This window comes from Lithobates pipiens, unplaced genomic scaffold, assembly GCF_037356315.1.
Source record: "Lithobates pipiens isolate NorthernLeopardFrog02 unplaced genomic scaffold, aLitPip1_a1.2 Scaffold_35, whole genome shotgun sequence".
Classification (NCBI taxonomy): domain Eukaryota; kingdom Metazoa; phylum Chordata; class Amphibia; order Anura; family Ranidae; genus Lithobates; species Lithobates pipiens.
Window position 1 is genome coordinate 24,811,929 of NW_027507811.1, and position 22,885 is coordinate 24,834,813.

The window sequence follows — 22,885 nt, forward strand, 5'->3', positions numbered from 1 at the left end:
CAGGAAAAGGTTGGTGTGGGGCTCAGAAGCAGATTGGTGTGGGGCTCAGGAGCTGGTTGGTGTGGGGCTGAGGAGTAGGCTGTGGTGGTGCCCAGGAACAGGCTGGTGTGGGGCTCAGGAAAAGGCTGTTGTGGGGCTCAGGAATAGGCAGTGTGGGGCTTAGGAGTAGGCTGTTGTGGAGTTCATGAACAGGCAGGTATGGGGCTCAGGAACATGTTGGTGTGGGGCTCAGGAACATGTTGGTGTGGGGTTCAGGAGTAGGCTGTTCTGGGGCTCAGGAACAGGCTGGTGTGGGTCACAGGAATAGGCTGTTGTGGCGTTCAGTAACAGGCTGGTGTGGGGCTCTGGAGCAGGTACGTGTAGGGCTTATGAACAGACGGGCATAGGGCTCAGGAGTAGGCTGTTGTGGGGTTCAGGAACAGGTTGGTGTGGGGCGCAGGAATAGGCTGTTGTGGGATTCAGGAACAGGCTGGTGTAGGGCTCTGGAGCAGGCTGGTGTGGGGCTCAGGAACAGGTGGGTGTGAGGCTCAGGAAGAGGCTGGTATGGGGCTCAGAAACAGGCTGGTGTGGGGCTCTGGAGCAGGTTGGTGTGGGGCTCAGGGAGAGGCTGGTGTGGGGCTCAGAAGCAGGCTGGTGTGTGACTCAGGAGGAGGTTGTTGTGGAGCTGCAGAAAAGGTTGGTGTGGGTCTCAAGAGAAGGTTGGTGTTTAGCCCAGGAACAAGCTGGTGTGGGATTCGGGAGCAGGCTGTAGTAGGGTTCTAAAGCAGGCTGTTGCAGGGCTCAGAAACAGCTTGGTGTGGGGTTCAGGAACAGGCTGGTGTGGGGCTCAGGAAAAGATTGGTGTGGGGCTCAGGAGCAGGCTGGTGTGGCGCACAGGAACAGGCTGGTGTGGCGCACAGGAACAGGCTGGTGTGGGGCTCGGGAAAAGACTGGTCTGGGGCTTAGGAATAGGCTTTGTGGGGCTCAGGAGCAGGCTGGTGTGAGGCTCAGGAAAAGGCTGGTGTGGGGCTCAGGAAAAGGCTGGTGTGGGGTTCAGGAAAAGGCTGGTGTGGGGTTCAGGAAAAGGCTGGTGTGGGGCTCAGGAAAAGGCTGGTGTGGGGCTCAGGAACAGGCTGGTGTGGGGCTCAGGAACAGGCTGGTGTGGGGCCCAGGAGTAGCCTGTTGTGGGGCTCAGGAACAGGCTGGTGTGGGGCTCAGGTACAGGCTGGTGTGAGGCTCAGAGAGAATAACTTATTACTCTATTAAATAATGATTCAACAAGTTCAGGCCTCCCAGCCCTTTTAATTACGGATCTGCACCGAGCAGTGCTTAGGCCAAACCAACTAGTTAAAGTGAAAGTGACCTGGAGTTAGGCTTTACTTTGCCTTCAACGTAATAAACAAAAATGATAATATTTCAGAAAAATTTCAAATTTTTCTCATCCATAGTTGAGACCTTTTTGCGGTTCTTTATTTGCCACGGTCTACCTTCATAAACAATTGCCATTTCCCCTTGGTGAGCAACTGTACACTCTAACAACCAAAGGCCAACAGACTAGAAACTCGGGTTCTCGTGTTCCTCTTTAACCATGTCAGATTGTTCAGCTTGGAAAACACATAACCTTCTCCAAAGGCCACATTCCAATATATAGACCTCATAGAGTTGTGAATGAAGAACAAGTAACTGTGATGAGTTGTAGCAATTTATATGAAACAAAACAAGAGTCCACGCCATGGTCTACCAATGAGAGTTTTATTTTATTGCTGTTGCACAATGCATATCCTTATCCTTGTTGTTGAGATTTTCCCTCAATTCTGGTCTGGGAGGACAATCCCTTCAATGAGGACACTTATAGCGGTGGAAATTTGTGTTTGATCGTTGATATAATGCACTGCAGCAAGATTTCAAAGAGCTCCTCACATGTTGGTCTGCTTCCGCAACATGTACCATGGTGATTGTGATGTGGGTGTGTTGTCTATAACTGTGTTAATGCAGTGGAGAGCCATTCATTATAAAAGGCACCCTAATGCACTGCAAGTAAGAATGGTCCCTTAGTAATGACACTTTGATACATCAAACTTTCTGTAGGTAAAGCCCGGTATGCACAGGCCGAAAATCGGCCAGTTCTGCAGGAAGCGGCTGACTTTTAGTTTGTGTGTAGAGCTGTCTGTTCAACAGAAGTGGGTAATAGAAGCTGATCTAACAACCGCCTTCAGTCGAACGGGTATTGGATAGAAAACCAGCATTCGATCAGCTCTTGCAGCTAATGACTGCGAACGCTGTTCAGTGTATTCTAGCGGGGGTCCATGCTGCATCAACATTGCTTGTGCCAGCTTGGGAGACAGCAAAGTGCCTGCAGTGGGTGTGTCTCTGGGAATTCTTTCTTGCATTACAAGTCAGGGGTCCCAAATAATCAGATTACTGATGTCAGGGTAGGTGAGCACTATTCACTACAGCAATACCTTGTCAGATAAAGAAGAAAACTAGAACATATTAAAAAATTAGGCATCAAAGTAGTACTTCTTCTAATGACTTAGATCCAAGATATAGACTAAGCCAAAGCACCTAAAACTAAAATATTCAATTTTGGGGTGACTGACTCTTCCAAACTGCCTAATCTGTATTGCATTTTTGTTCTATAGACTAAAAAAAAATCAGTCCAAGAAATGGTAGAACCGGCACCATAAGATTTTCAGGTGTTGTGCGTTCTTTGGTGGATAATTAGCGTCACTTTCTGCGCAAAACATTTGCCACAATCTGAACAGGAAAAGGGTTTCTCGCCGGTGTGAATTCTCATGTGTTTATCACGGTTTCCTTTACTCGGGAAGGATTTGCCACACTCGGAACAAGAAAAGGGCTTCTCGCCGGTGTGGACCTTCTGGTGAGTTTTGAGTTGAGATTTGTGAGTGAAAGATTTTCCACACTCAGAACATGAGAAGGGCTTTTCTCCGGTGTGGATCCTCTGGTGTGGAATGAGGTCTCGTCTATTTTTGAAGGACTTGCTGCACTCAGAACACGAGTATGGCTTTTCTCCTGAGTGGATTCGCTGGTGGACAGCTAGATCATATTTTTTCAAGAACATTTTTTGGCATTCCGTGCAAGGAAAGACCTCCTTACCAGCGTGGTTCCGTTGATGTACGAGGAGGTCATATTTCTTTTCAAATGACTCGCCACACTCTAAACAGGACAGTGAATCGTTATTTTCATGAAGTTTCACGTGTCGATCAAGACAAAATTTTACTTTGAAGCGTTTTCCGCAGTCCGGACAAGGAAATGGGCGCTCGTTGGTGTGGGTTCGCTGGTGATTAATGAGAGCGTGATTTCCGTTGAAACCTTTCCCGCACTCCGAACAAGAAAATGAGCACTTCCTTGTATGAGTTTTCTGATGTGTATTTTGAGTAACAATGCTTATTTCTGGAGATTTTTGTGCCATGTCATTATCTTCAGGAAATAAAGTAAGATGTCCTTTTGAAGTATTCCATCCATTGCTTCCACCTGTTGGAAAATAATATACAGTGCAGCCAAACCAGCAATGGTACACTTGGTCAAGAGGTAAATACATAGATTATATTGTTAGGTTTTATTTGTTGGAAACATGGCATTATATTATGGAATACAGATGAAACTTTCATATGGTATAAAGTATATACACCTCATTTGTTGGGAACATGATGTTATATTGAAGAATGGAAACAGACCCTTTATATGATGTGCAATATCTCCACCTCCTTTTCTGGGAAATTACATTTAATTGAGGAATGGGGATGGACCTTTAATATGGTGTACAGTATCTCCTCATTTGTTGGGAACATGACGTTATATTGAGGAATGGTGGTGGACCTTTCATATGATGTACAGTATCTCCTCCTCATTTGTTGGGAACATGACGTTATATTGAGGAATGGAGATGGACCTTTCATATGGTGTACAGTATCTCCTCCTCATTTGTTGGGAACATGACGTTATATTGAGGAATGGAGATGGACCTTTCATATGGTGTACAGTATCTCCTCCTCATTAGTTGGGAACATGATGTTATATTGAGGAATGGAGATAGACCTTTCATATGGTGTACAGTATCTTCTCCTCATTTGTTGAGAACATGACATTATATTGAGGAATGGAGATGGACCTTTCATATGGTGTACAGTAACTCCTCATTTGTTGGAAACATGACGTTATATAGAGGAATGGAGATGGACCTTTCATATGATGTACAGTATCTTCTCCTCATTTGTTGGGAACATGACATTATATTGAGGAAAGGAGATAGACCTTCCATATGAGAACCTGTTGTCATATTGAGGAATGGAGGAGGCCTTTTATATGGGGTATAGTATCTCCTCCTTATTTGTTGAGAACATGACATTATATTGAGGAATGGTAATGGGCTTTTATTTTGGTGTACAGTATCTCCTCCTAATTTCTTGATAGCAAGGCAATACTATTGAGGAATGGAGATGGGCCTTTCATATGATGTACAATATACCTTATTTGTTGGGCACATTCACTAGTTTGATTATGTTGGAGATTTTTCCCTTTTAGCTTAAAATTCTTTTATTCATTACTGAAAAAAATCTTTTTTTTCTTTGAAAGCATAGTACATTCTGTTTGAAATTCTATAACTAACTGTCCCTATTTCATCAGCCAATATGAAAGACTTTACCAGGTCAGCTTACAATAGAAAATAAAATTGACATCCAGTCTTTACCGGTCTACCATTTTTAGGTCTATGGCAAGAAGGTCGGCCAATTCCTTTATTGTTCAGTCCATCTGTGTATCTTATACTTGAAAAAGTCAAATGAAAATGTGAAGTTTTGCATTTTGCATGTATAATACTTACCTGTGTTTATATCTAGAGAAGATTCCTCCTTGGTAATTGTCACCATCATTTCATCTTCTTTTATATTCAGCTGATCACCCATCACATATGTCTCTTCTTCCTTTTTAATCACAATTTTTATACCCATCACTTCTTCCCCCTAAAATCACAAAAATATTTTGAGACCACAAAAAAAAAAAAATCTAATAAAGTTTAGAATCAAGTTTAACTTGTACATTCTCAGGTCCATCTACCTGATGATGGTGGGGGATGGTGTGATCTTCCTGTGTGGAATCCCAGGAATACAGAGAACGAGGAAATTTCTCTGGTGGGTTCCCATTACTGGCTCCATCTACCTGATGATGGTTAGGGATGGTGTGATCCTCTTGTGTGGAATCCCGGGAATACAGAGGAAGGTGACATCTCTCTGGTGGGTTCCCATTACTGGATCCATCTGTAGGAAACACACACACTGACTGAATACATTTTGAGGACCGAAAGTAAATACGTCAGCTTTGTGGTGTAAATATTGGATGAATTTACTATGTCAATATTGTAATAATTTAACAATGCTATAGGAACAAGTTTTATGTGGCGTTGCAAATCACTTTAGAAGAGCAGCTTCTAATAAGGCCTCATTGTGTGCACCAAATTAACTAATGATGCACCTGTGCCAATGTTCTAAATTAATAGTTCTAAAATATACACCATTACCAGAGAGGTGTGAATACTGTAGTGAGGAGGGGTGGACAGCGACATCGGCTCTGCAGCAATGAAAGGAGAGCGGATGTGTATGGACAGCTAGCAGGGTGCAGAAAACCAGCAGGGACGGAAGGAGAAAGTTTATGATGATCCCAGTGGAAGATCTTCTCAGATTTGCACCAAACCATTGGTACATGAGGCAGTATCCATGCTTGAATCTGATGAACCACCACCATGGGACAAATTAACAAAATGGAACATGCAACTTGTTATTTGTTGTAGGAAGCATTAGTTAATCAGGCATATCAAACTTTGCAATTTTTTTTTATTGTGCACCAGTTTTTGCTGGTTTACTAAAACTGGAGAGTGCAAAATCTGGTGCAACTGTGAATTGTAGCTAATCAGCTTCTAACTTCAGCTTCTTCAATTATATTTTGACAAAAAAAACTGGAAGCAGATTGGTCTTTGAGAGCTGCACCAGATTTTTGACTCTCTAGGTTTAGTAAAAGAACCCCTATGTGTTTATCAGATTATAGAGGAATCTGGGTGGACCCTGCGTACTGCTCTCTCCTTTACAATAAAGTCTCCTCTTACCCGGTGATGTGAGGGGCGGCTGATTCTCCATCATGACGTCCTTGTAGAGATCCTTGTGTCCTTCTAAACAGTCCAGCTCCTCTGTAAAACCCTCCTCCTCTTCTTCTTTTATCTCTTTTTTAATAGCAATATTGCTCGTATTTCCACTCTAAAAGTAAATGTAAAATAGCAGAAATGAAGCTAATGTACAGGTCATAATGTAACTATGAATCATTTTAAATATTCTACCTGATCATGGTGAGGGATGCTGTGATCATCTTGTGAGGAAACCTGAGAGCATAGAAGACTTGGACATCTCTCTGGTGGACATCTCTCTGGTGGACATCGCTCTGGAGGACATCGCTCTGGAGGACATCGCTCTGGAGGACATCGCTCTGGCGGACATCTCTCTGGAGGACATCTCTCTGGAGGACATATCTCTTGTGGGTTCCCATAAATAGATCCATCTGTAGGAAACACACACACACACACAATACATTGTTTCTATGTATTTATCAGATGATGGGGGATCTAGGTGGAGCCTCCGGACTGCTCTCTCCTTTACAATAAAGTCTCCTCTTACCCTGTGTTTTGTGGGGTGGCTGATTCTCCATCATCACTTCCGTGTTTCCTTCTAAATAGTCCCACTTCTCCATTACAGCATCATTTTCTTCTTTTATCTTTCCTTTAATTTGAATATTGCAAATTTTTCCACTCTGAAAGTATATGCAAAATATAATAGTAAAAACGCCATTAATGTGCAGTGTATAGTGTAACTATCAATGACTGTAAATCTTCTACCTGATCATAGTGAGGGATGGTGTGACCTTCCTGTGCGGAGTCCCGGGAATGCAGAGGATGGACAAATCTCTCTGGTGGGTTCCCATTACTGGATCCATCTGTAGGAAACACACACACTGACTGAATACATTGTTTCTATGTGTTTATCAGATGATGGGGGATCTCGGTGGACCCTCCGTACTGCTCTCTCCTTTACAATAAAGTCTCCTCTTACCCGGTGATGTAACAGCCCGGTTGTCCTCCATTATGACATCCTTGTACCTCCATTCCTCCATGGAGACATCCTGACACCTTATAGGAACCTAACACACACAATGATACACTTACTATCGCTATTCTGCTACTTAATAATATCACATAATTCCCAGCAGTGCTCACCTCTCCTGTCAGCAGCTCGGTGATCTTGGAGGTGGCTTCTAAAATCTTGTCATTATTTCTCTCTGGAAGCAGTAAGGAATATAGGGGAACCAAAATGAAATTCTGTCCATCTCCTGATGTCTTTTTTGCAACAATGTTATCCTGTGGAGGCAGGTTAGAAATTAGTATATATATTTCCAATTAAACAAGTTGCTACTCTTTGCTCTTATGGCCCCCTTTTTATCCTTGTCTGTTAAGGCCTAGTTGGGGTTCTCCTCATGGGGTGGTGGTGTGTGGTCATGAGGAGGGAATCTCTCAAGCTTGGGAAAAGTCCTGATGTTAGCCTTAGACTGGGCACTGTATGATGATTGATGTGATATAGGGGTTATATGGGCTGGCTAGTTAATAGTGATCTAGAAGGTGAGAACAAACGTGTTGTGCAACTCTGGGTCTCAAGGAGGTGCTAAATCTAGTTGGGGCTTAGAGGGATTCGCCTTCAAAGAACAGTAAGAGCAGATCTGCAGTGTTTTAGTAATGTCAAGCTGTTGGCAGACTTTTAATTATGTGGCAGACCCCCACTCGTCAGATAAACTGTACCGATGTGTCCTCTGTACCAAAAAAAGCCTACAGAGACGATATAAGTCTATCGCCATAATAATAACCTTATAAGATGTGTGTAGGTGGCTTTAGACCACCTTTATCCAGCAGACCATTGGAGAAAGCAGTCGGATAAGTTTGGTCATCTGGTCCAGTAGATCATTGCATGCCGTCTGTCCTTCCCTTCTTCCATAGCCCAAGTTTGGTCAAAATATATCACGGGATTCTGTGTGCAGGTCCAACTGCTCTCCAGTATTTATGCAGAAAAAGTCTCCTAAAGTGGCAGTTTTACCAACTGATGTCTGCAGGGCATCTCCAGATAAGACTTACTTAAAAGGAACCACACCCATGCTCATATACTGTATATATATTAGGGTTGCATGGATACTGGATTTTTACTGGTGAGTACGAGTAACAATACTTTCAGGCAACTACTTGGCGATACTGAGTACCGATACCTTTGCAGTGCGATTTGAGCCCATACAAAATGAATGGGCTCAAATCGCACTACAAATAATCACATGTGATTTAACCAGAAATGGGGTGCAATTTCGGTCTCCTGCAATGCCACTTTGTGAACCTGGCTGAAGTCACTAAAGCAAGCCTGAGTTCACACAGGAGCGGTTGGAGGAATCACACTGCATTCCTCTTCAAATCTCATGCGATTCTTTGCAGTGCAATTAGAGCCCATTCATTTTGTATGGGCTCAAATCGCACTGCAAAAGGTATTGGTTTCAGGTATTGGAGCATTTGCACGAGTATGAATATTTGTGCAAATGCTTAGTATCTGCATTTGGGCAGGGGGAGTTGGAATGTTGGAATGGGGCCTGGTGTGGTGGAAGGTGTAGTATTGGGAATGAGGGGTGATCAGGTTCGGTGTGGTGGAAGGTGCAATGATGGCAATGAGGGGTAATCGGGTTCCGTGTGGTGGAAGGTGTAGTGTTGGGAATGAGGGGTGATCAGGTTCGATGTGGTGGTTGGTGTGGTAGAAGGTGCAGTGGTAGGAATGAGGGGTGATCGGGTTTGGTGTGGTGGAATGTGCAGTGGTGGGAATGAGGGGTGATGGGGTTTGGTGTGGTGGAAGATGTAGTGTTGTGAATGAGGGGTGATCGGGTTCAGTGTGATAGCTGGTGTGGTGGAATGTGCAGGTGTGGGAATGAGGGGTGATCGGGTTCAGTGTGATAGCTGGTGTGGTGGAATGTGCTGTGGTGGGAATGAGGGGTGATCGGGTTCGGTGTGGTGGAAGGTGCAGTGATGGGAATGAGGGGTGATTGGGTTTCAGTGTGGTGGAATGTGCAGTGGTGGGAATGAGGGGTGATCAGGTTTGGTGTGATGGTTGGTGTGGTGGAATGTGCAGTGGTGGGAATGTGGGGTGATCAGGTTTGATGTGATGGTTGGTGTGGAGGAATGTGCAGTGGTGGGAATGAGGTGTGATCAGGTTTGATGTGATAGTTGGTGTGGTGGAATGTGCAGTGGTGGGAATGAGGTGTGATCAGGTTTGATGTGATGGTTGGTGTGGCAGAATGTGCAGTGGTGGGAATGAGGGGTGATCGGGTTTGGTGTGGTGGAAGGTGTAGTGTTGGGAATGAGGGGTGATCGGGTTCAGTGTGATGGTTGGTATGGTGGAATGTGCAGTGGTGGGAATGAGGGGTGATCGGGTTTGGTGTGGTGGAAGGTGCTGTAGGGGGAAAGAGGGGTGATCGGGTTTGGTGTGGTGGAAGGTGTAGTGGTAGGAATAAGGAGTGATCAGGTTCGGTGTGATGGTTGGTGTGGTGAAAGGTGCAGTGGTGGGAATGAGGGGTGATCGGGTTTGGTGTGGTGGAAGGTGCTGTGGGGGGAATGAGGGGTGTTCGGGTTCGGTGTGGTGGAAGGTGCAGTGGTGGGAATGAGGGGTGTTCGGGTTTGGTGTGGTGGAAGGTGCTGTAGGGGGAAAGAGGGGTGATCGGGTTTGGTGTGGTGGAAGGTGTAGTGGTAGGAATAAGGAGTGATCAGGTTCGGTGTGATGGTTGGTGTGGTGAAAGGTGCAGTGGTGGGAATGAGGGGTGATCGGGTTGGGTGTGGTGGAAGGTGCAGTGGTGGGAATGAGGGGTGATCGGGTTGGGTGTGGTGGTCGGTGTGGTGGAAGGTGCAGTGGTGGGAATGAGGGGTGATTGGAGCAGGATGGAAAATCTCTTACATTTATGAATTTCTAACAGTGTAAATAAAATATTGATCTAATTTGAAATATTTGCATGCACTAAGAATTTTCGTATGATTTTTTTTTCCACTTGTGTATACCCAGCTTAATATTCAGCACAAGAAAGTGTTAATATTTGCACCTTTCCTCAATTTTTTAGATTTTACTAATAATTTAAAGAGAATTTTTACTGCCTGTGTAAAATGTCATCGCCCCCCTCCCCCCCTCCCCCCCCCCCCCCCCCCAACAGGTACACTGACTGTAATGCAGCCGGGACTAAAAAAATATATATATTTATTTTTAATTAGAACTTGCATATATGAAAATCACTGTAATTTCTTTTAAATCAAAATTTCTCCCTAAAAATAGTAAACAATGGCGTATTGTTAAAAATTTCCAAATTTCAGTACAAAGAGCCACCAATTCTGTAAAAATGAGTCTTGTAACTTATTAAGCCAATTGTCCTCTTTGACAAAATATCTAAGATATTTTATCTATTTAAGGGTAGAAAAAAAAAGTTGTTTGATACACAAACTGATTAACAAATTACACAACAAAATAAAAATGTAACAAAATTGTAACAATAATAAAAATGATACAAAGTTTAACAATAATAAACTGTAACAAAATGTTACAATAATAAAAATAACAATCAGAAAATAATTCAACAAATTTAACAATAATTAACAATATGTAACAAAACTGAAATTTTTTACAAAATAAAAATGTATAACGATTTAAAAAGGAGAACATTTTGTACTAGCAATTTACTGCTGATTGTCTTTAAAATGAAGGTGTGGGAAAGTTATTTTTTCAGGTAGGTATCAACAATAATAATAAAAAAAAAAAAAACATATTTGTGGTGCTCCCAGAATCATCCTCACCTCCCTGGTCAGCAGGTAAATGATCTCCAGGGTGAGCTGTAATATCCTTTCCGTCAGACTGTTGCATTTTGGCACCATAGCTTGCACTCTATTGCACTCACTCCTGCAGCCCATCCCCCAATACTCAGCATCATGGGTAAAATACACACTCTTAGTGATTGGATATTCTCTGCCATTTTGTTGTAGCCCAACAAGCAGATGGGCTACAATAACATGGTCATGGAGAGCCAATCACAGAAGAGCCTTGACGATGAGTATTGGGGGGGATGGGCACTATTGTTGCAGGAAGTGAATGGGACAGAGTTGGGAGCGATGGAGGCAAACTGCAGCAACCTGACGGAGAGGATATTACGGCTCACCCTGGAGATCATCTACCTGCTGACCGGGGAGGTGAGGAGGATTCTGAAAATAAAAATGTTCATTTGTTATTTTTTTTCTTTCTTTATTTATTATTTTGTTTATTATTATTTATTTTTTTGAGCAGATACTTGCCTGTGAAAATAATTTTCCTGCTATTTTTTAAAATTACAAATTGCCAATAAATAATGAACACATTTTTTGTTTACAATTAATTTGTAATCTTTAACTTTCTAAAATTTACAGAAGTAAAAAAAAAAAAATAAATAAAAAAAATCTTGCTCTCAACTAGTTTTTATTAATAAAAAAATAACTAATTGGCTCAGTGATTAGGGGGCTGGATCCCACCAGCAGGCATGCGTTAAGGTGCGCATAATGAAAATTCGCTGAATGTTAAAAAAAGTCACTACGCTTGTTTTTTTTTTTATATATTTTTTTTTATTTTAAGCTTTATTTAACTTGAAACTCTATTTAACTCCCTGTGTTAGTGCATCATAATGCCTTGCGCAAAAATGCAACGTGTCCCTTTTTTTTTTTTGTAGCGCTCACATTTTTCAACTCATCTGAAGCAAATTGAAGCTCTAGTACAGCTTTTCTCAAAATTTTTAACATGGGGGGGGGGGGACCCTTTAAATAACTTTCCAGTCTCAGGGAACCCCTGCTAATAATGACTATATCTACAACTCATGATACATTAGTGTGATGGTCGGTGGGAAGAATGGTCCTTACATTTGTGGTCATTGGGAAGAATTACCACCTTATAGATAGCTAAAAAGATCAATGGTGTCGGTGGGAACTTATCTGAGAGGCAGAAACTTCTCATTGCCTAAGGAACCCCTGGCAACCTCTGGAGGAACCCTAGTGTTTCATGGAACCCCGGCTGAGAAACCCTGCTCTAGGACGTAAGGCAAATTGCCTTGTATATGTGTTGGGATGGCTTTGGTCAGAGCTGTCCAATGCAATCCAAAGAGTCTGGTGTGAACGAGGCCTACAGCTGGCCATACATGGTTGGATTTTCATTTAAGCCTCCTGAAAAATTGTTCTTCAGAGCATTTGTGAAGTCAGCAAACTCCATTCCAAAGCTCTTAAAAAAAATGTAGTTAGATTGCCATGCCAATGTATGAAACGTAAACATTACATTTTTTTTATGAACGTTTAGTATACAAATTAGGGTTGCACCGATAACGAGCATTTTCACATTTACTCGTGAAAATGGTCCGATACCCAGGGCCGGGACAAGGGGTGGGCAGAAGGGACGGCTGCCCTGGGCACTGTGGTATCATGTGAGGTGAAGGGGGCACCGTAAGGAGACTGGGGGGAGGGGATTTTTGTTGTAAGGGGAAACTTGGAGGGTGGCAGAGGGTAAGTATTGTTCTAGGAGAGGAAATTAGTGGGGGTATGCTAAGAGTGTTATTTTAGGGGGCTTTGTGTGGGGAATTGGAATGAGAGAAGAAGATTTGTGCTTAGAGGGAGGATGGGGGGTTTCCAGTGGGGGGATGAAGATGTGTACCGGGAGTGGAAATTTGGAATTTCTAGGGGAAGGGAATTTATGCTAGGAGGGGTGATTTTTTGGGGGGGGCAAAGATTTGTGCTGGGAGGAGGGAAAATGATGCTTAGGGGGAGTAAAAAGGATTAGTGCTCAGTTTTTTTTGTTGAGGAGGATCTTTGCTGCCACATAATAAAACATCTTGGGGGGCCGCAGTTTGGCATGTTCGCCCTGGGCTCTAGAAGACCTTGTCCCAGCACTGCCGATGCCTAAAAACGATACTTTGCGGTGCAATTTGCGTCCACACAAAACGAACACATTCGGTTCCCAGTGACGATGCTATGGGTATGCAGAAGGCACCTGCCAGAGGATGACGGTTTCCAGTGTGAGGCTCTAGTGAGTGAAGTGCCCGAGCTGCCCGGGAGAAGCAGCAGTCGTGGAGGTATAGGGGGTGACTTGGATGGCGCACAGGGCACTGAGGATGGTGTAATCAGCCCCTCAAATCAAAGCAAAGGAAGAGGCGGGAGCGGCAGTCCGGCCCAGAGGAGGGGGAAGGAGAGGGTTCTCCCACCCATGGCTGGCCTGGAGAGGTGGTAGTGGGGGAATCGTGATGAACGCAGTGCCGGCACTGACAATACTGGACCACCCAACAGCAGCAGGCAACTACACCAGTTATGTGCACCCTCCTGAGTGGGGATCTGGTGGAGGGGAGTGTTGTCTGATGTACGTAAATACAGAGGGGAGGGGTGGGGTTTGGTGAAGGGGGGTAACACAAGTAGATGTGGGGGTGCTGAAGTTGGCGAGTAGGGAAGGGAGCATATAAGTGAGCTGAGGTGCCATCTTCTGGGCCCAATTTGAGCCCTGGTGATCTCTCTCCCTGTGCATTCAAAACTCAACCTCTTCTGTTACATGCTCCCTCCCCCTTACTCCATGTCAGACATTTTACTCCCACTTTGCCAGCTGTACCCCCCTCCCCCCCCAATTCCTTGGTGGTAGGCCTAGCTTGGCATGGCAGGGAATGGGGCTGGTGATGGTCGTAATGTGCCATCTGCCTAGATAAAGCCATGTAGCCCATGTGCATGGGTCATTTTGCCACCTCCAGGGGATTTTTTTGCTGCTGTGTTGTCCATTCAGTGACAAAGCAGCTCACATATTAAAAGTACATATCTCGCATGTCAACTCCAAATCTGCATGGTCATAGTGTCCCCATCCCACCAATGATGAAAAACCACGGCCACGTGCGGTGCTCACAGGACTGGAGAAGATGTAGGAAGGAAGCATTGCTTCACTTAAATGGTGCTTCCTTGTCTATCTATACTGGGTTCACTCAGGAGTGGTGAGGGAAACCGCAGGCAATTCAGATAGGAATTTTTGTATGGCCGCATAGGTATCGGTACTCGAGATCGGCAAGTACTTGACCAAAAAACTAGTAAAAAACTGGTATCGGTGCATCCCTAATACAAATACAATGCAAAACTGTTTTCTCAACTGGGGACTACATTAGGTCACACAATCAAAAATTGTTTTCAGTTTGTCTCCTTGAACCATACAAACCAACCAACAAAATGGGTCCGACTTGATGGACCACTTGGTCTATTTGCCATCACTCTAAAGAAGGAAAGGAAATGAAAGGAAAGGGAAGGGAAGGAAATGAAAGGAAAGGAAAGGTAATGGGAAAGCAAAGGGAAAGAAAATGAGAGAGAGAAAAGGAAAGGTAATGGGAAAGCAAAGGGAAAGAAAATGAGAGAGAAAAGGAAAGGTAAGGGGAAAGAAAAGGAGAGAGAAAAGGAAAGGGAAAGGTAAGGGGAAAGCAAAGGCAAAGAAAAGGAGAGAGAAAAGGAAAGGGAAAGGGGGAAGGGAAAGAGGAAAGGGAGAGATGAAAAGTAAGGGAGAGGGAAAGAGGAAAAGGAAAGGGATAAAGGAAAAGGACAGAGAGGAAAGGAAAGGGAAAGAGGAGGAGAGAGGAAATGAAAGGGTAAGAGGAACGGGAACAAAGTAAGGGAAAGAGGAAAAGGAGAAAGGAAAGATAAAGAGGAAAGAAAGAGAGAAAATGAATGGGGAAAGAGGGAAAGAAAGGGAAAGCAGAAAGGAAAGGGAAAGAGGAAAGGGCGAGAGAAAAGGCAAAGAAGAAAGGAAATGGAGAGAGGAAAGGAAAAGGGAAAAAGGACGGGGAAAGAGCAAAGCGAGAGAGGAAAGAAAAGGCAAAGAGGAAAAGGAGAGAGGAAAGGCAAAGAGGAAAGGAAAAGGGAAACAGGCAAGGGAGAGTGGAAAAGTAAAGGGAAAGGCTCTATATATTGGGAGTCCAGTTTTCAGGTTGTGGGATAGGAAAGAGCAGTACTTTTGTGGTGAAGGAGGATTTGTTTGGCGAAGAAGAGGATTTAACCAAGGTCAATGTGAGGTTGAGGTTGTTATTATCAGGACTAAAACAATAACATAAAAATGTTTTATAGCTGCACCACACTTTTTTTTTTACACCCCCTACTGTCCAGCAATAACAGTTCATAATGCTATGGCTGTAACATTACAGTGATAAGTAGATATAATGGTAGCTAATCTCTCTTCACAGGATAAAATAGTTGTGAAAAAGACTTCAGGAGATGGACAGAACTCCATTATGGTCCCTCTACATTCCTTACTGATTCCAGAGAGAAACAATGACAAGAGAATTTTAGAAGTCACCAAGAAGATAACTGAGCTGATAATGGGGAAGGTGAGCGGTGGTGGGAATTCTGGGACATTATCCAGTAACAGACAAGGGATGTGTCTGGATGGTGACTGTATCATTGTGTGTGTCAGGTTCCTATAAGGTGTCATGATGTCTCCATCATGGAGTGGAGGTACTTAGAAGGACACAAGGATGTCTGCAAGGATATTTTAATAGAGAATCAGCCACCCCTCACATCACCGGGTAAGAGGAGACTTTATTGTAAAGGAGAGAGCAACACGGAGGCTCCACCTAGATCCCCCATCATCTGATAAACACATAGAAACAATGTATTCAGTCAGTGTGTGTGTTTCCTACAGATGGATCCAGTAATGGGAACCCACCAGAGAGATGTCCCCCTCCTCTGTATTCCTGGGATTCCACACAGGAAGATCACACCATCCCCCACCATCATCAGGTAAAAGATAATAGTCATTGATAGTTACATTATGGTCTTCACATTATCTGCATTGTTACCATTTTGTTTAAAATTTACATCCAGAGTGGAAACGTTAGTCATTTTGATATTAATATCAAAGAAGAGATGAAAGAAGAACAAAAGGAAGATGTTGTGATGGAGGAATGGAAAAATTTAGAAGGACACAAGGATCTCTACAAGGACGTCATGATGGAGAATCAGCCGCCCCTCACATCACCGGGTAAGAGGAGACTTTGTTGTAAAGGAGAGAGCAGTACGGAGGCTCCACCTAGATCCCCCATCATCTGATAAACACATAGAAACAATGTATTCAGTCAGTGTGTGTGTTTCCTACAGATGGATCCAGTAATGGGAACCCACCAGAGAGATGTCCCTGTCCTCTGTATTCTCAGGATTCCACACAGGAAGATCAGGAGATCCCTCACCATCATCAGGTAGATGGAATTAATGATGGCAAACTCAAACCTGACTCTAAATTGTGTTTAATGATATTCCTCTATGTAGTCTCAGGATAATAGTGCTCACCGTCATTCTGTGATTTTAGGGGATAGAAGTGACTGATATGAAAACTGAGGTTAAAGAGGAAGGAGAGATGTACATGAAAGAAAATCAGTTGTGTATGAAGGAAGCTAAAGTTATGGTGACAGTTACAAAGGAGGAATCTTCTCTAGGCCTTAGCACTGGTAAGTATTATACTGTATACACAAAATGCAACACTTCACATTTTTATTTAACTTCATCAAATGTAAGGTATGCAAGTAGACGGAAAAAACCTTGCCATTTTAGACAGTGTGTACTTTTTTTAAAAGATAAAAAAAAAAAAAGATTGTTTCATCCATTAATAGACTATCTTGAAGCTATAACGCAAATGGAAAACTCTGCATTGTTTTCTATAAAAAAAAAAAAACATCATGGTGTATATATATATATACACACCATAAAAAACAATTCTCACAAATGCAATGGAGTTACTATATGGCGTCTACAAGACCCATCACTTTTCCTCAGTAAAAAATTGTATTCCCAACAAATGAAGTATATGAAGGTCCATCTCAGTTCCTCAATATGTTATTTTCCAAACAAATGAGGTGGAGATACCATACATCTCATCTCCTTTTCTTAATTATAATGATATGTCTCCAACAAATGAGGTGGAGATACCATACAACTCATCTCCTTTTCTTAATTATAATGATATGTCTCCAACAAATGAGGTGGAGATACCATACATCTCATCTCCTTTTCTTAATTATTATGATATGTCTCCAACAAATGAGGTGGAGATACCATACAACTCATCTCCTTTTCTTAATTATAATGATATGTCTCCAACAAATGAGGTGAAGATAGGGCCATTTTTATTCCTTGCCAAAGCAAGGTCATTAATTTATGGAGATCCTAAACTGGTGTGCTATACTACTAGACCAATATACTGTACATACTGTAATCAACATGTTGTTGTTGCTATTATTAATAAATAAAACATTTTCTACAGGTAGACACAATGGATGGAATACCCCATTGGGACATCATATTTCACCTCCAAATCTTAATGAGGAAAATAATGACATTAAACATTGTTCTCCAGGAGTAAGCCTTTTTACCCAAAAACTTGACCATATGGTTAGAACAACGGATCTGTTTATTTCTGAGGAATCTATTGACAAATCAAATACTATTATCTCAAACGTCCAACCTAGTTTTCAGAATGCAGATGGGTCACCAGATCCTTCTAATCCTAAGGAAATTACTTCTAATAATGTTAACCTTACACATAGAGACAATAAGTTATTTCCATGTACTTTCCAAGATTTTGAAAAGTTGTTTATCAGAGAACAAGACCTCGTTGTACATCAGAGAATGCCCACCAGTGAAAAACCCTTTTCATGTTCCTCATGCAAGAAGTCCTTTGTAAAGAAATCACAACTAGTGCGACACCAGAGAATCCACACCGGGGAAAAGCCCTTCTCGTGTTCTGAGTGCAAAAAGTCTTTCACCTTCCAATCCCAACTCCGAATACACCAGAGAGTCCACACCGGCGAGAAGAAGCCCTTTCCATGTTCTGAGTGTGAGAAGTCCTTTATAACGAAAGCAGAACTCATTCGACATGAGAGAATCCACACCGGGGAAAGGCCCTTCTCGTGTTCTCAGTGCGGAAAGTCTTTCACCCACACATCGCTACTCTATGCACATCAGAGAATACACACCGGAGAGAAGCCCTTTTCCTGTTCCAAATGTGAGAAGTCCTTCAATCATAAAACTGGATTGATTCGGCATGAGAGAATCCACACCGGGGAGAAACCCTTCTCGTGTTCCGAGTGTGGAAAGTCTTTCACCCAGAAATCGCTACTCCATACACACCAGAGGGTTCACACCGGCGAGAAGCCTTTTTCCTGTTCTGAGTGTGGAAAGTGCTTCTCCAATAAAGGGAACTGTGATAAGCACATGAGAATTCACACCGGCGAGAAGCCGTTTTCCTGTCTAGAATGTGGCAAATGTTTTGCGCAGAAAGTGACGCTGATTCTCCACCAGAGTAAGCACACCACCTGAGGCTGCTGAAAAACATAAGGTGGTCATTTATAGACTAAATCGTTTGGCCTGTTGGCCAACTGTGCAATAAAGGTGAGGCTGTTTGAAGGAGTCAGCCCACCCAAATGGGATATTTTCATTTGAATTGTTTTGGTGTGATCTTACAAGGAATTTTTATAGTGCACCAGTCCCCCCGTCTTTTATCCAGCAGTGAAAAGATCTGAGAACCCTGACTTCTGATGTAGAAAGGATATCCCAGACATGCCCACTGCAGGATCCATGCTGTGTCCCACTAATAAAAAGCCTTTTTTATCATAGGAGGGTTTGGTTGTGGTGTGGCGCTGGATCTGAGAAGTTTTTAGGTCCAAATAATATAAGGGACTGTACTGTAGTGTAGACAGTAGTGTCAACAAAGTAGTTAGGTTGCTCCTGAACCAGGTTTTCCCTAGTCCACTGAGGGACCTTGGGTGAAAATTTTAGTTGAAGAAGGAAAGGTAGGTCAACGAGGTGGTTAGGTGAGTTCTATCATTGTCCTTTTATTATCAGTAGAAATCCAACGCATTGAAATGGAGGATGGGGTTGGGAGAACATCTGGGAACCCTGACTGGTGAGGTAGGAAGGAATCCATGCTGCATCTCACTAATAAAAAGCCTTTTGTATCAAAAGAGGGTTTGGTTGAAAGTGGTGCTGGATCTGGGAAATTTTTAGGTCCAAATAATATAAAGGATTGTATATTTTAAGTCGAAATCAAATGCATTGTATGGAGAGGACATATCTAGGAACTCTGAAGAAGAGGGATTATTTTACGTGTTGGATTTTGTAAGGGAGGATGGGGTTGGGAAAACATGTGGGGTGGGATCAAAGAAACTTTTTAGGTCCAAATATTATGAAGAACTGAAGGGTCAATAGTGTCAGCAAAGCAGTTAGCCCCTGTACACGCCGTCGGACATTCCGACGGAAAATGTCCGATCGGACCGTGTTGTCGGATAATCCGACTGTGTGTGGGCTCCATCGGACTGTTTCCTTCGGAATATCCGACGGACAAAGTTTTAGAGCTGGGCTATAAAACTTTCCGACAACATGATCCGATCGGACTTTGTCCGATTGTGTGTAGAGCATTCCGATCGGACAAAGTGCCACGCATGCTCAGATCAAATTCCTAGACCAAAGCTATTGGCTACTAGCCTGAACGTAGTCCCGTCGTAACGAAATAACGTCATCACGTTCTGAATGATCGGATTTTCCAACAACTTTGTCCGACCGTGTGTATGCAACACAAGTTTCAGACAAAATCCGTCAGACAAAATCCGACGGATTTTGTCGTCGGAATGTCCGACCGTGTGTACAAGGGCTTAGGTTGCTCAAGAACCAGGGATTCCCCATATTCACTGAGGGACCTTGGGTGAAAACTTGAGGTGAAGAAGGAAAGGAGAGCCAATAACGTGGTTAGGTGAGTTCTATGATTTCCTTTAGGCCGGGTTCACACCAGTCCTGTGCGAATTCCAGCTCCGTTTTCTCTGTGAAGAGAAAAAGCAGCTGTTCAGCAGTGCCCCTCCGTTCTATCTGCGGATCAGCTGAGCAGAAAGGGGGGGGGGGTGAAGTGAAGAGAAGGAGAGAATGCCTGTTCACCATGGAATGCATCTGCGAATCAGATGCATTCCCATAGAAGTATATGTGCCTTCAATTCGCACCGCACTGCCTAGAAAACGCACGTGTTTTTTGGGCAATGCGGTGTGCGAATGCAACGCACATATGTGAACCAGATGCATTCAAACTAATAGATTTTAACATTTTATGCGAATTGGAAGCATTATAAGCTGCATACAATTCGCATAGGTGTGAACCCAGCCTCATTATCAATGGAAATCCAAGGCATTGTGAGGAAGGATGGGGTTGGGAGAACATCTGGGAACCTTGACTTGTGATGTAGGAAGGAATTCCCAGACACACCCACTGTAGGATGCACGCTATGTCCTCACTAATAAAAAGCCTTTTGTATCAGAGGAGGGTTTGGTTGAAGGTGGGGCTGGATCTGGGGAATTTTTAGGTCCAAATAATATAAAGGACGGTAGGGTTCAGTAGTGTCAGCAAAGCAGTTAGGTTGCTGCTGAATCAGGTTTTCCCCAATCCACCGAGGGACCTTGGGTCAAAACTTGGGGTGGAGAAGGAAAGGAAAAAGTCAATGTGGTGGTTAGGTGAATCCTGCAATTGGACTTTATTATCATTATGTTGGCATGGGGTTGTACGAGTCACGGGGTGGAAGTCACATGTTCACTCAGTATGCAATCATTATTCTCATATACTACCTTTCACTACACACCTGTCTGACAGCATCCTTTACCATTGATTTACTTTTGCTGCCCACCTTTCATATCCTATGTCACATTATATGACCATTTCCTCCCTAGACTACAGTGTTTAGGCGATCCGCCATTCTGCTACTTTTTCAACTAAAGATAAGGCCATGAGGAAGCTATTAGGTGAAACGCGTCGGCCTTCTATACTTGACTTGCAAAGTATAATGTGTATATTAGGCGACTTTCTGTTGCATGGTTTGAAGTTTTATTGATGTAGCCCTAAGACCCCTTTCACACTGGGGCGTTTTTCAGGCATTTTTCATGCGCTTTAGCGTTAAAAAAAGCGCCTGAAAGAAGGCGCAACTGCAATCCCAATGTAAAAGCCCGAGTGCTTTCACACTGAGGCGCTGCGCTGGCAGGGCGTCAAAAAAAGTCCTGCAAGCAGCTTCTTTGCAGCGCTTTTGGAGCGGTGAATACACTGCTCCTAAAGCGCCCCTTCCCATTGTAATCAATGGGAAGCGCCTGTAAAACGCCTGAAAAACGCCTGAAAAACGCTATTGGCAGCAGCGTTTTGTGGGCACTTTTAACCCTTTATTTGGCCACTAGCAGGGGTTAAAAGCGCCCCAATAATGCTCGAAAAATGCTGGTAAAGCGCTGCTAGTTTAAGCGGCGCTTTACGAGCGTTTTTCGGGCGCTGACATTGTGAAAGGGCTCTTAAAGCACTTGGGCTTTCACATTGGGACTGCAGATGAGGCTTCTTTCAAGCGCTTTACAGGCGCTTTTTTTAACGCTAAAGCGCATGAAAAATGCCTGAAAAACGCCCCAGTGTGAAAGGGGTCTAATACGGGCATTATATTGTGCATACGGGTTTTTATTAATTTTTAATTGTTTGTTAATAAAATACATATATTTTTTATATATACATTTATGGAGTCGTTCCCTTTTTGGTACCAGTAATGTCCAACTTCCTAGGTCTTTTTTATATATCATCTTTAAAGGATGTTAATACAGCCACTATATCTCTCTTTCTGCTATAAGATAAAAAGCCCAAAACTCGTTCTGGGAGGTAAAGGTACTTTATTGATAAAGGATACAGTGTGCATGTTACAGTAGCTTACGCATTTCGGTAAAAAGACTTTGCTGGCTATGAATACTTTTTTACCAAAATGCGCAAGAGGCTCTAACTCCACATGGTACCCTTTATCAATAAAGTAATTTTATTGGGAGAAGGAGTTGCCAGCTTATACCTTATACTCTCACATATGCTAAATCCATGACTGCAAAACCCTCCCTTGTACATACATCTAGTATACAGTATACAGCAGTATACAGCACTAGTCTATAGGGTTTATTACCTTACCCCCTCCCTTATATCACCATAAACGGGTTTCAAACATCAATAAATTTGACTGGAGGAACATCTTCTGCCTTCAGGAACCTAATCACAGTACGTTGCTGAAGTCACAATGGTGAAGGTCCAAAAGAACTGAGGTGACAGAGGAGAACTGAGGTGAGAGAGAAGAACTGAAGTGATAGAGGAGAACTGAGGTGGGAGAGAAGAACTGAAATGACAAGGAAGAGAACTGAGGTAATAGAGGAGAACTTAGTTGATGGAGGACAACTGAGATGACATAGGAGGACTAAGGTGATAGAGAGGAGAACTGAGGTGATAGAGAGGAACTGAGCTGAGAGAGAGGAACTGGGGTAACAGAGAGGAGAACTGAGATTAGTGAGGACAACTGAGGTGAGAAAAAAGAACTGAGGTGACAGAGGAGAACTGAGGTGATAGAGAGGAGAACTCAGGTGACATAGGAGAACTGAGGTGATAGAGCGGAACTGAGGAAACAGAGAGAAGAACTGAACTGAGAGAGAGGAAGTGGGGTAACAAAGAGGAAATCTGAAATTAGTGAGGACAACTGAGGTGAGAAAAAAGAACTGAGGTGACAGAGGAGAACTGAGGTGAGAGAGAAGAACTAAAGTGATAGAGGAGAACTGAGGTGAGAGAGAAGAACTGAAGTGATAGAGGAGAACTGAGGTGGGAGAGAAGAACTGAGATGACAAAGAGGAGAACTGAGGTAATAGAGGAGAACTTAGTTGATCAAGGACAACTGAGATGAGGGAGGAGGACTGAGGTGATAGAGCGGAACTGAGGTAACAGAAGAACTGAACTGAGAGAGGGGGA

At 43.2% G+C, this 22,885-nt stretch overlaps 2 protein-coding genes across 3 annotated transcripts in view; one reads left to right on the forward strand and one right to left on the reverse strand.

Annotated features, from left to right (window-relative positions):
• The window catches only part of LOC143955220 (uncharacterized), an 86,190-nt gene extending 67,467 nt beyond the window's left edge, over positions 1 to 18,723 (forward strand). The window contains exons 9-17 of the mRNA XM_077465303.1: positions 6,340 to 6,519; positions 11,078 to 11,281; positions 15,301 to 15,444; positions 15,531 to 15,642; positions 15,759 to 15,856; positions 15,941 to 16,097; positions 16,214 to 16,311; positions 16,422 to 16,560; positions 17,373 to 18,723. Coding sequence (XP_077321429.1) covers positions 6,340 to 6,519; positions 11,078 to 11,281; positions 15,301 to 15,444; positions 15,531 to 15,642; positions 15,759 to 15,856; positions 15,941 to 16,097; positions 16,214 to 16,311; positions 16,422 to 16,560; positions 17,373 to 18,427 — 2,187 coding nt within the window. The 3' untranslated portion in view covers positions 18,428 to 18,723. The remainder of the gene's footprint in view (positions 1 to 6,339; positions 6,520 to 11,077; positions 11,282 to 15,300; positions 15,445 to 15,530; positions 15,643 to 15,758; positions 15,857 to 15,940; positions 16,098 to 16,213; positions 16,312 to 16,421; positions 16,561 to 17,372) is intronic.
• LOC143956218 (uncharacterized) lies at positions 1,718 to 11,048 on the reverse strand. 2 transcript variants are annotated; one of them, XM_077466393.1, is made up of 10 exons: positions 10,892 to 11,048; positions 7,256 to 7,396; positions 7,092 to 7,179; positions 6,878 to 6,975; positions 6,660 to 6,792; positions 6,326 to 6,543; positions 6,098 to 6,245; positions 5,056 to 5,255; positions 4,823 to 4,961; positions 1,718 to 3,474 (listed from the first exon to the last, which is right to left on the reverse strand). In XM_077466393.1, the coding sequence occupies exons 1-10, from the start codon at positions 11,003 to 11,005 to the stop codon at positions 2,672 to 2,674; spliced, it is 2,082 nt and encodes a 693-aa protein (XP_077322519.1). In that variant the 5' UTR covers positions 11,006 to 11,048; the 3' UTR covers positions 1,718 to 2,671. The 2 variants fall into 2 exon arrangements, with proteins under 2 accessions (XP_077322519.1, XP_077322520.1); XM_077466394.1 differs by having other exon boundaries at positions 7,256 to 7,317; positions 10,892 to 11,029.
• Positions 18,724 to 22,885: the final 4,162 nt, after the last annotated feature.

What these genes read in the sequence shown, in the direction of transcription:
- LOC143956218 (XM_077466393.1), bottom strand. Translation starts at nt 11,005, where the DNA reads ATGGGCTGCAGGAGTGAGTGCAATAGAGTGCAAGCTATGGTGCCAAAA. An exon ending in CCGGGCTGTTACATCACCGG is followed by an intron (nt 6,976 to 7,091) that starts GTAAGAGGAGAC and finishes TGTTTCCTACAG; the next exon opens with ATGGATCCAGTAATGGGAAC. An exon ending in GCCACCCCACAAAACACAGG is followed by an intron (nt 6,544 to 6,659) that starts GTAAGAGGAGAC and finishes TGTTTCCTACAG; the next exon opens with ATGGATCTATTTATGGGAAC.